This window comes from Lampetra planeri, chromosome 1 (assembly GCF_965212315.1).
Source record: "Lampetra planeri chromosome 1, kcLamPlan1.2.h2, whole genome shotgun sequence".
Lineage (NCBI taxonomy): Eukaryota > Metazoa > Chordata > Hyperoartia > Petromyzontiformes > Petromyzontidae > Lampetra > Lampetra planeri.
The window spans coordinates 20,065,866-20,078,515 of NC_136107.1; the positions used below are offsets into that span (position 1 = coordinate 20,065,866).

At 47.5% G+C, this 12,650-nt stretch overlaps 1 protein-coding gene across 1 annotated transcript in view; it reads left to right on the plus strand.

Moving 5' to 3' along the window:
• The first annotated feature begins 4,720 nt into the window (after positions 1–4,720).
• Positions 4,721–12,650, plus strand: part of LOC144724475 (protein phosphatase 1 regulatory subunit 1A-like) — a 40,425-nt gene continuing 32,495 nt past the window's right edge. Inside the window, exons 1-3 of the mRNA XM_078604047.1 lie at positions 4,721–4,900; positions 9,770–9,833; positions 10,617–10,642. Of these exons, the coding sequence (XP_078460173.1) occupies positions 4,760–4,900; positions 9,770–9,833; positions 10,617–10,642 (231 nt within the window). The 5' untranslated portion in view covers positions 4,721–4,759. The remainder of the gene's footprint in view (positions 4,901–9,769; positions 9,834–10,616; positions 10,643–12,650) is intronic.

Sequence of the window (12,650 nt, forward strand, 5' to 3'; positions counted from 1 at the left end):
CGTCCCCCAAGTTGTTGAGACCTTGGAGGGGACCGGTGGAAATTGTGCGGGTTGCACGACCCCAGAGTATACAGATTAAATGGGGGAAACGCCGTTGGTATGTGCACCCCTCCCGACTGAAGCCCTATGCGGCACCGTGTGACCCCGTTCTGTGCCGTGACGACCGGGCGTGTGATGTGACCGTCGACTCGGGGAGGGAGGTGTCGCAGGCTGCTCCTCACGTGTCTCCACCTGACCCACCCCCAGGTGCCTCGGGCTTGACGGCTGCTGACCATCGAGAGCCTGAACCCCGGGGCACGCACGAGTCCTCGATGCCTGGCCGATGTCTTCCTGAACCGCCGGCACCACCGGACGTTCAACCGCGTCTGGTGCCGTACGACGGACCGGCAAGGCGGACTCGGGCTAGGTCTCAACAATTTTCATGAGGACGGTTTTTTTGTGCTCTACACCGAGCTCGCCCGGTGTTCCCCTCTGCCGGGGTAATGTCCCGTTGTAGGGACGCTCGGAAGAAAAGGGGACACTGCACGAGTCGAAAGAAAAAAAAAAATTTTCCATTTATTTTTTTTTGTATACACATTGCTATTGTCACTCGCCGGTTTGTATATATTGTTCTGTTGTCGCGGTGGCATTGGTTGAGGGTTGCGGATGGTGGTGTTCGCGTCGTGTTGTGTTGTTAGCTTAGTTGTTGTTCTTGTTGTTGTGTTGTGTTACGGGGCACACAGGGAGGGTTTGTATATTTTTGTAGCAGCCGGGGCGGCTGCGAGCTATGTGGTAGGGGGTGATGTAGTGGTGGTATTGACGTGCGCCGACTGTGACAGTGATGGATCACGGGGCGGCGCGGGGTGCGGGGTTGCGCACGCGTTGTGGGCGTGGTGTGGACGCGCGCGCCGGGAGTGACAGATGACGAGGCGGCGCGGAGTGAGTGGTGAGGCACGATGAGATGTGGGAAAAGAGGATCGTAGCCAGCACCCGGCGATTGGTCGAATAAGTGGGTGCTCGCAGCGACGTCCGCAGGTGGGGTATAAAGGGGGACGCGCGAGAGCACTCGGGGAGAGTTACCCAGTTGAAGACCCGAAGACGGAGCTGAAGACCTAGTGAAGCCGAGTAGCTCAGTGGCGTTAGTCGCCGAGTAGCTAAGTGGATGTTGGTCATCCGAGTAGCTCAGTGGCGTTAGTCGCCGAGTAGCTAAGAGGATGTTGGTCATCCGAGTAGCTCAGTGGGCGTTAGTCGCCAAGTAGCTAAGTGGGTGTTTGTCACCCGAGTACTAAGTGGATGTTGGTCATCCGAGTAACTCAGTGGGCGTTAGTCGCCAAGTAGCTAAGTGGGTGTTTGTCACCCGAGTACTAAGTGGATGTTGGTCATCCGAGTAACTCAGTGGGCGTTAGTCGCCAAGTAGCGAAGTGGGTGTTTGTCACCCGAGATACAAAGTAGGTGTTAGTCACCTGTAACCAAGTTTGATAAAATAAAGAGTGTGTTACCCGTGAAGTCGTCTCCCGTGGAGTTACTACATTACACAGACATGACACCTTGTAAAAAAGGTGTCAGTTTTGTTGCCAGATGAAAGGGTAAATTTTAAAAAATAATATTTTGCTACTGGCAAATGAGGTTCCAATGGTGTAAATGCTTACCCGAGCTTTCATACTCTGATGGTGCATTGTCTTTGAGTTGTGCACCTTTTGGCATCATTTGGTCCAACACCATGTGAGACTAGGCTCTAAGAAAAGCTGTCTCGGGTGTGGACCAATCAATTTCAAGGGCAGTGCATACATTATCAGAGTTGTGCTTTTTTGTTTGCATTCCGACCGCAGGTATTGTGGTCAATGCAAACATGACTCCTTGTAAAAAAGGTGTCAATTTTGTTGAGTTACTTGAGTTGTGTGTTCGGCATCGTGTCACGAGAGGACGGTATTTACATTTGGAAGCTTTATAGTAGCAGTGCAGCCCTTCATGTTAGAAAAAAATCCCACAAAAGCAAATATCACAGAGCTACCTCTGAAATCCTGACAAGTGACCTCTACTCTACACATTAGGGGGTGACGCCTCCCATGGGTTCTGCTACCGACAACAGTCAACCCGATATTTTTAGTTCTCAGATGTTGGAATTGGGCAAAACTGAGTGTAGAACCGTATTTAACGAGCTCGGCTTTCTTTTCTGCAGTCATCGGTGATAATGTGTGATCATATTATTGACAACTATCGCTGATTAGAACTAAGGCATTTGGAGCTATGGCAAAATATTACCCATGCGTCTCACTGACATACACAAAAGGATTGCATCCGATCACGGTTTTAATGCAAACAATGTCAGCTCACTTTTATTTAAACCAACGTTTATTCCTGCACGGCAAAACGATGTCAGCACAGAGCTCAATTCCAGCCAGAGGTGCCGGCACCCTGTGCTGCCCTGAAGCGCGCAAACTTACGAGCGCGCGTGTTTTGCTCACGTTCAGATATGTACACCGCAGTTTCACTCGCCTATCACTCAGCAAAATTATTATTATTATTATTACTATGTGCCACCATGCTCGAGCCTGGTCTGGCAGCCTCTTTCGCCTGGCATCCTTGCGGAACTTCAGCTCCGCGACGCAGTGTAGACCCTCAACCTTTCAGGAGATTTGGTCCCCATTTATGTACCGTGTGTTGAACTTCCTTTGCATCGTACGTAGCCAACCATACTAATAATCGGTGGTGCCGGGGGAAGGACAGCAAACTATAGACGAAAATTAGTTGGAAAGAAAATTAATTTTCAATCTAGATTTAAAAGTGCATAGCTCCGGTGGTTTCCTAATATCGGCAAGAAGAGCGTTCCAGACGGCCCGCAGAAGTGCATCTGATAGCGTGCAATGCAGTGACTGTCTTTGTTCGACGGTTAGCCAAAATCCCGCTGCGAGGTTGATCAGAATTTACATGATGGTTTGAGCTCCTTGACGAGATCAGCAAGATATTGTAGTTCATATTCTTTGGGTCTTTCGGTAAAGCCACGTATGGCTTTACCGAAAGACCCACGGAATATGAATTCCTGCAGTCACGAAAGCTTTAAGTCAAGATGTATTGTAGTTCATTTGTGGCAAGCAATCCGTGTGTAATGAGTGCTACCTCGTAAGATTGTAATACTGCGGGTGCATTAACCACGAGACGCTCCGCGCCATCAAATTCAGAGTGGACACTGAAGAGTCTGTGGTGTAATTTGATGGCAGGAGAGCAGTAGTCCAGCGTCATATGAATGGTGCGTGCGGTTCGGCTTTGCGTGTCGAGGGTGTGGGAATGACTCAACCCTACCATATGCACGCTCGCCCCCAGAGCCCCCGTGACCTCTGTGTGTGCTTTGACTTTCCCTGAGATAGTGGTGAGCTCGTCAAGAACCGCCCTCGGGCCGTACACCTTTGCTTTTAATTCATTATTCCCTTTCATATTGTCCTGAATATTCCCTTTCCATGTTTTTTTAACACAATGTTTTTTTTAATATTTACTTTCCTTAACCGTGCAGCAGATATACCGACCTTCAGGATGAGACAAGGCTGAGATGGAAGTTGCTTTGTTGTATTATTTCGTTGCTCCAACGATGGGCGCTTTTTAAATAAGAGTCCCGAAATGTCTCGGATACCGGTTATAAAACAAATCCACCGTGACTTGCAATAAACAGGATAGCAAGTAGTTAAAACACGTTTGAAAAAAGATGTTGAAACCTGCCACGGTTCCCACATTAAGCAAAATAACATCCTCAGTGGTGTTTCTGTTGGCCACCACCTGCTTCTAAATGCAGCAAATCCCTGCGGAGCAGTGCAGAGTGTATTCTTGGTTCTTTCGGTAAAGTTACGTAGAAGGGAAATAATAAAATAATAAAAATAAAACATAATAAAATACAATTCTCACAACGTTTCGGCCACAACGCAATCAGCCGTCCTCAGGTGAAGAACAGGGATGTCGGAAAGACAGCGTCTGAATGAATCAACCGACATCCCTGTTCGTGAGAATTGTATTTTATTATGTTTTATTTTTATTATTTTATTATATCCCTTCTACGTGACTTTACCGAAAGAACCAAGAAGATGAAGCCCTGCAGTCACGAAAGCTTTAAATCGAAAATTCAGTGCAGAGTGTGTCTGCACAACGCATTTTTGCGAAATGAAAAAAGTTACACTGACGTTAATCCAGCAACATTGCCACCACCGCTCCATACGTTTCCATGGCGTAATCTGATACTGGCTCCTCTGTTGCCATCGTACCTTTTCATAACGCCCCCCCAACCCCACTTACAAACCCGGCACTCGATCTCTCTCCAAGCACCTCCCTGTCCCTCCCACAGCTCAACACCTCGCTCTCTCTCTCGCTCGCTCCGCTGCCCAATCTCCGTTCTGCTCCCACGCATCCCGAGCCACCCCTATGTCTGAGCACGGTTAAATGCAGAGACTCTTCGCTCCTGCAGTCAGTAGAGCTCAGGGCAGTTGAAGGTTCCCGTAGCTGTCCTCCGTCATCTATATCCTCAACCAAATAGATCTCCTCTCTCACCCTACCGATCTCTTGTCTCACTGCACTGTCTCCCAACTGGCCGCTCAAAAGCTATCAAACGTTCATCCCAGTCTGCAGTAATATTTGCCAAACTCACATCTATATACAAGACGCAAAAAAAGATTTAGGGGCCAGCCTGACTTAACTGTATTTTAGCAAAGCAGTAAGCTGCGATTTTACCATACGACTGATAGACATCAGTGCAGGCTTGACCTGACCCTGACCCAGCCACATCTTCAGCAGTCCCGCTATGGACAACTCCGAGCAACAGAGACGGGTGCAGCTGGGGCGAGTGCAGACAGCGGACTCCGTGGAGCAACGGAGCCCCAAGAAGCTGCAGTTTGTCATGCCGCCCGGGCAAATGCAACTCGACCCCGCCGCGCTTGAGCAGGTGAGACGCCGACTGGAGCACGGGTGCAAGGGTGGCACAGGTGAGATGCTGACTGGAGCGAGGGTGGCACAGGTGAGATGCTGACTGGAGCGAGGGTGGCACAGGTGTCACGCTGACAGCAGCACGGGTGCAAGGGTGGCACAGGTGAGACAGATGGAACGGTTATTTAAAAAATGGCCAAACAGATGTTTATCTAAGAATAGGTTTTACCGTTTCTCGCAATAGAACGGGAGTATTAATAGATCAGGTGTTAAAAAAAATACCAAACAGAAACCTTTTGCAAGGAATCATGTCTGCATTAAACATGCTCTGATAGTATATGCATTGTCTTTGAAACTGATTGGTCCACACCAGAGGCAGCTTTCTTTAGAGCCTAGTCTTAAACAGTGTTAGACCAGAGGACGCCAAAATGCTCTCAATGTCCTGATAGTGCATTGTCTTTGTGATGTTCGCCCTTTGGCGTCCTCTCGTCTGACACCGTTTGAGACCAGGCTCTAAAATAAATTTATCTCTGGTGTGGACCAATCAGTGTTTTAACATCTTAACACCTGTTTTATTGCCAGAAAGTGCAAGGGAGATCCCATGATGAGATGTTTATATGTTTATTATTTATTACCCACGATATTCCACGGCGGTGCATAATTAATACTTTGGCTCAGGTTTTATTTGCAAAGTAAATACTGTAACATATATTTTTGGTCTCCCGGCAAGATAAAAAAAAGAATAATGATTTATCACCTTATGACGGACGCTGGTATTGTGCCCGAAACGTCGTGATATATTTTATTTTATACCTACGTGACTTTACCGAAAGAACCAAAGAGTAATTATTCGTAGTTGAAGCAAATTATTGCCCAATTTTCGTTGCATACTCCTCATTCAATGTTGCAAATTGAGCCCAGATGAGCAGTTGTGCTTTAGGCACAGCTTTTCAAGTAGTACTTCAATCAGCCATGCACACCTGGTCTGCATTGATAACATATATCTAGGCACCTCCACAGGTGTTTTATTCACCCACTGGACTATGGATCATTTAATGGTCACCCAACTTTAGCTTGTCTTGTTGAGTCTCGCACGCTTCCATTAACACCCAATAATACACAGTCCTTTGTCACTGCACTGCTGGATGAAGGCCTTCTCACACCATGTCAGTCATGGGAGTTTATATGATCAAACTTCACCATGCTGGTCAATGAGGGTTGGTAAAGGGATGAAGGGTGCCGAGGATCAGTTCGAATATCAATTGTCAAGAATTTGGCCAGGAATTGAACTCAGGCCCGCTGGGGTCATAGTGCAATGTGCTAACCACTGTCCAAATGTATGGATGCTAAATATGTTTAACTTTGGCTCTGTGAGTCTTTGACACCTGACATTAATTATAAGAATGCGTATTTTCGAATTTAGAGGAGTTACAAAGAGGGCAGCATTTGAGAAGAAGATAACCTCTCCTCAGGCCAGCAGTCGACTGGGGGAGTTTGCATCAAGTTTAGCTTGCTGGAACTAGGAGCACATGGCCGTGAAAAATCTAGCAAAAGCACAGGTCGTTTTTGTGAGGACTTTCTGAGGTCCTATTTTGAAAAAAAAAACCTCAAGTACAGACCAATAATTATTTGAAGCTTTCGTGACTGCAGGATTCCATACTTTTCGGAAAAGTCACGTTGGTAGAAAAATAAAATAAAAAATAAGATATCACGACGTTTCGATCGCAACACAAGCGGTCATCCTCTTGGCGTAAAAAAAAATCCAGCAGTGGAACTGCTGAACCAGCGAGAGAGCTGTTACAACAAGAGGTTATTTATGTGGCGAAGGGTAAGCAGGCGGGGTCTGAGCTGGAAAGGAATTCCATCCCCGCACGCAAGCACGTCAGTTGTGTTAATGGGGGAGATTAGGGAGAGAGAGATTAGGGAGAGAGATTAGGGGGATTATCAAGTTAATGTCATGTCTATGTGTGCATTAACGGGCTGGAGCCTCACTAATATGGCCACTTCTGCTCCATTAGCCACGTTGTATCGATGGTTCTGGCTGTGTGATGGGCTGTGTGTCTCACTGGCTTGGCCACCGTTGCAGTGGTTCTCTTGCGTGGACGTGCTTGCCTCTCACAGCGCAGTTGGCAGCGCCGAAGCTTGCGTTACACATAGACATGACATTAACGTGCTAATCCCCCTAATCTCTCTGCCTAATTTCTCCCATCAACATGGTGCTAATCTCCCATTAACACTGCTGTTGTGCGCATATGCGGGGACGATACTCTTATGCGGCGACGGAAGCTTATTTCATGCTAATCTCTCTCCCTAATCTCTCTCCCTAATCTCCCCCATTAACACAACTGACGTGCTTGCGTCCGGGGATGGAATTCCTTTCCAGCTCAGACCCCGCTTGCTTGCCCATCGCCACATATATAACCTCTTGTTGTTGTAACAGCTCTCTCGCTGGTTCAGCTGTTCTACTGCTGGATTTTTTTTTCTGCCTGAGGACGACCACTTGTGTTGCAATCGAAACGTCATGATATGTTTATTTTAATGTTATTTAATTTTTTACCAAAAGAACCAAAGAGTACAGACCAATACTTTAAGCCATGTTATGCCGTATAAAGCCTCCAATTTTAATATACAACACCAATAGAAATCAGGGACGTGCAGGGGAGGCAGGGGATGCAGAGCCTCACCTGTTATACTCCAATGAAAATAGCTGTTACGAAAAGTAAAAAAAAGAATAATCAAATAAAATAAATATTAAGATTTTTTCACTGATCTGTGTTATCAATGTCATTTCTGTACGATTCCAATCATTTTTATGCTCAAAATCGCCAAATTTGTCGAACTCCGCTACAAATACAGGGAGAGACGAGAGGTGAGGCAGCGACGAGCTCAGCCTCCCCTCTTATTGCGCAGTAACTGGATGGAGCGCGGGCAATAAGCACGTGCCTGTTACTATCTCGGCATGTCACCAATGTGATGTTTGTAGACCCCTTCATTTCACGTCCTCGCATTCCATACTCCAGGTAACTTATTTCACGTATGTGTATAGAGATATTTAGGCACGCTGGTCTCGTCATGAAACTGCAATGAAAAAGCACCAGGGGAGGCAGCTATCACATCTGCCTCACCGAGGGGGACGTGTCTAACACGCCCCCCTCAACGAGGACACGCCCCCTCAGTGAGGCCACGCCCTCTCCGTGAGACCACGCCCCCCTCAGTGTGTGAATCTGGCTCTGACACGAGCCAGTGCCTCCCCAGCTATTGATCTCACCGCACGTCACTGATACAAATCCACCAGCGTATAAGCTCACGAGGACACCACAATCGACTCACAAAACACCCATTGTGTTATTTAACAAAAAAATACTGTATATAGGTCAGGGATATGATTGTGAAAGAGAGGTACATAGCTGTTCATAATCAGATAATTTTTTTAAAAAAATTTCAGCTATTTTTCGAGAAAACAAAAAAACGAATGAATTATCCAGAAAACCCTCCCTGAGTCTCGAGATGCTTGTTGACGCGGGTCCATTAATTGTGACCTTTGGCCAACAACACTGATGAGTGTTGCACTTCAATGGGGAGGCACCAGAGGACCTTGAGAAAACAGACCATGCATACGAGGGGATGCCACACGACAATGTCAACTGTTGTTCAACATTTGCGGTTCCTGCATGCTCACTCATCTCAGCTCTAACCAGACTCAACGCCGCTGAGCATCCAAGATCCAATGAGAGCGGCGAAATTAAGAGTGATTTATTTTAGGCTGAGGGTCATTTCCTGAGCAACTGCTCAACAAAATGAGCAAACATCTTCAGGGATTATTCATCTAGGGATGGAAAACCGACAATGTATAAAATTACATTTTCTTATGGGTACAAGTAATCTTTTTTGTAATCAAGTAAGAGTCCATTGGGACCAGCGTATCTTTATAAATAGAGACGTGTGAACAACACCGATTATAAAAGTGCATGATATATCAACACGTGGTTTCAATAAAGGTTTCTATTTTTGCATGTGGCAATATTTTCAGGAGCTAAATGTCAATGTCGAGGTCTGCTGGCCACGACAAGAGGGCGTCAGGAGAGACAGTTCGTGGTTTTGCTCTTCCTCTTTGTTGAAGGAGCACACACCAACGTGGTTTACGAAACGGTCCATAGTTTTGGTCGCAAGGACACAATCGAAATACTGTAGCTTGTCATTAAATTTCCATTAAATACGCAATGCACCTGTACAGAGACATTAGACGAAATTGGGCTAGAATTTTCCTTCTTAATTTGAAGCTTTCGTGGCTGCAGGGATCCATACTCTGTGGTTCTTTCGGTAAAGTCACGTGGGTAGAAAAATAATAAAAGAAAACACGACGTTTCGGTCGCAACACAAGCGGCCGTCTTCTTATCTTTTTTTTATTTCTATCTACGTGACTTTACCGAAAGAACCAGAGAATATAGAATGTTCCTGTCCGCTCTGAGATTTGGCAAAGCTAAGCAGTGTTGAACCTGGGTCGTTCGATTGAAAAGCAACCACCACGCACTCCAGCGCGGTGCCGGCTGCTGCACGGCTGCGTCCTGTGCAGCAGAGGGCAGTGCAGAAAAAATAAATTTTTGCACTGTGCTCTACTGCTAGATTCCTCCACCCCTTCACCAATCCGCACTGAACAGCGTGGCGACGTACATTCAAACAATACCCATGAGTCAGAGGTCGGCAACCGGCCGGTCCCGAGCAGCATGCGTCTCTTTAGGGACTGCTTCGTGAGCGTTATTTATTCCGGCTCTTGAAGTTTTGAGATGTTTCGTTGCCGAATTCAGCAGTGGATTGACAAAAGGGGCTGTACACGTGGAATACGGTATATGTATTCATCACTGCATCGATCTGTGTTGCGCGGTATCAGATTAGGAGGAGACGTCCCACTCCGGCCAAGTTGGTGGTCATGAACGAACAGGCGTCACAGCCAGGTAAGTGGTGACAATAAAGGGGGCAACTTCAGGGAAGATCGCTACAAAGGGAGGCCCAGTGGGACACCGTGTCCTGACACGCACAAACAAGAGTGGGGCTGGGCACGAGGAGCACTTGCGCCGAGGTCGAGGCACGGAGAGGGCTACACAGGGCACGGTGATACGACACGGCACTGCGGAGGCAATGGGGCATAATGGGGACACGGTGGCACGGAACGTGATCAGGGAAGCTCCTACAAGCACATCAGGGCAGGATAGGACCACAAACCAGTGCCGTAGTAACGACATCAGCTCAGGGGGTGCGGCAATCGGTCAGGTGGGGCCCCAATAATTGATTTGTCTTGCACGGTCGCACCCAGAGGCTATTGTCTATCGCGGCTCCTCTTTCTTAATCACGTAATTTACGCTCACGGGTTCGAACATTTAAACCGCGTTTTAAGTACGTTTTGGTTATTTTACACTGTTGTTGAAAACACATCTCATGGTGGTTGTCAAGGGGGTCCCAATTCGTAGCTTTGGCCACCAGAGGGGCGGGGGGGGGCAAGGCAGGACAAGACACAGCACGTGCACTGCGGGACACAACACGTGCACTGCAGGGCAGCACAGAACACGATGATCACAACGACCAGGCTTCTGTGTTTATACAAAAAAAGTGATCGAAATTAACATACATTCATAACCCGTCCAATGAATAAAAACCGCAATGTGCAAGAGATGTTACACATTTCGCCGTGAACTCACTCATCTTTGTCTATCTCCGCCTCTGTCTCGGCGGGGGAGCAGATGACAGGACTCAAGATCCCTCGGAGGTGAGTCTCTTGAAGTTTAGCGACAACAAAGGCGCACGCCACGGTCGATAAATAGAACGATCAAGGGCCGCATGCTCGGGTAGTGGCCGTGCTGTGCTCTCAATGAACAGCGATCGCGTGCGGTACAGAGCGCAATTGTGCGACGTGTCAACGTCGTTACACGGCGCCTTATCTACGCATAAACGTCGCAACCTAAAGCATCCACAATGACATGTGGATGCATTCAATATGCCCCATGCAGTCGGCCGCCACCCTCTCCCCCGTCGGTCCGCACGCGTCTGCACGCTCAGCCTGTGTGCTCGTTGGCATCTCTTGAATGTGAACGGGTCTTGTTTGTTTGTCTCACCGCTGGAGCTTGTCCAGGGCAATTGGGGAGCATGAGCGTGGATGTGGAACACAGACTTGTACACGGCCCAAACAACGATGATAGATTCACTGCTAGAATGTTCCAAGCGGGTTTCTGGTGCCACTGTGCAACGAGCAACCCGGGGCATCTTTAGGGCGGTCCAATATGTCTCGTGACCAGCCCCCAATGAATTGATCCCTTTGCATATTCATTTATGTTTTAAATAAACCTTACTTGAAAAATATCACGTTTTAGAGACTAAATTAGGGTCACAAGACATCCGGACCACCGACCCTGTAGACTCTGCTGTATATATGTCCACATTGCACATTGCGTTCTATCAACATTCGCTGAGCGAGAGGTCACTCCTCATGCTCTGTTGTCTCCATAGTCGGAAACCCCCTCGTACCCCCCACCACATCACCTCATTTCGCCCCTCTTTCTGATCGACTGCCTGCCTCTGTTCGAGTCCAGGTTCTAGACGTTTCCTTTACTCATCTGGCCCGTCGTGTCTCTGCTCTTACAATGTGTATCCTATAGCGTTAAATATTCATTGTCCTCATTTATCCCGCAATGCACGTCTAACCACCGCTGTGTGCAACGCCTCGCGATGCAGTTGCTTTTAGAGGGCGCGCGATGTGAATCCACGTTGTCCCGTGCTCTTTCTTGCACAAGGTACAGCCTCGTTTGTCTAACTGCTGCCAGGTGACGGCACAGACCCACGCGTTGTGGGTCTGTGTGACGGATATTGTGACCATACTTCAACACGCTGGTCTGAGCGGGTTGCTGAAGGTGCGAGGGGCCGGGGGCGTGGGAGGTGGAATTAGTTCGGTTGGCTACGTAGGGCACGAAATAAGTTAAACAGTGGATAATGTTGTACTGCCCTCTGCTGGCCAAAACGTCTATCGCACCGTTGGTTTGTGGTGGTCACCCATCCGAGCCCGATCTCGGCTCAAGTCTGATCATACGATATTGGCGCCATTATTCCGGGTGGTGCGTTGTTTACAATTTCACTGCAGACTGCCCTTGTCACGTCAACATCGTGCACTGCCATATGGAGTGGCAGCTGCTGACTAAACCCCAGTGCGCAGCCCACTGAGGTTACCCCGATTTAAAAGAATAGCGGATCGCCTTCGCCGCGTGAATTGCGACTATGTCTTTGCTAATATTGTGCGAGATTGTTGCATTAAAAGACCACGAGAAAAATATAGACACTGTGATCCATTTACTGATACCCCACTAACACAAAAGACGTGACCTTTATAGAGAAGCCCCCGTTTTATTTCAAAGCTTCCACACGTCTCCCACCCAATTTGGGTACACGTATTAAGTCCATTAACGCTCTTCTCTGTAATATATGGGAGCCATCGCTCCCACAACACAGCATGCAAATCACCTGTTGAGAAGAGAGTGAGAGGATTATTCCTCATTAAAAATCAGTGAGGTATCTATAAATGGATCACAATAAGCATCGAGACATTCAATATATTATTATTGTTATATATGCTCACGTGAAGAATGCCTTACAATTTTGTTTGCAATTGCGTCAAGCCGTCACAATGTTTCCCCACGCAAAACGCGCGTCATAGCTGAAATTCCACATTAATGTGGCGATGACGATTACTCCACAGGATTCTTGATTTCACGCAAAGTACTATCGTG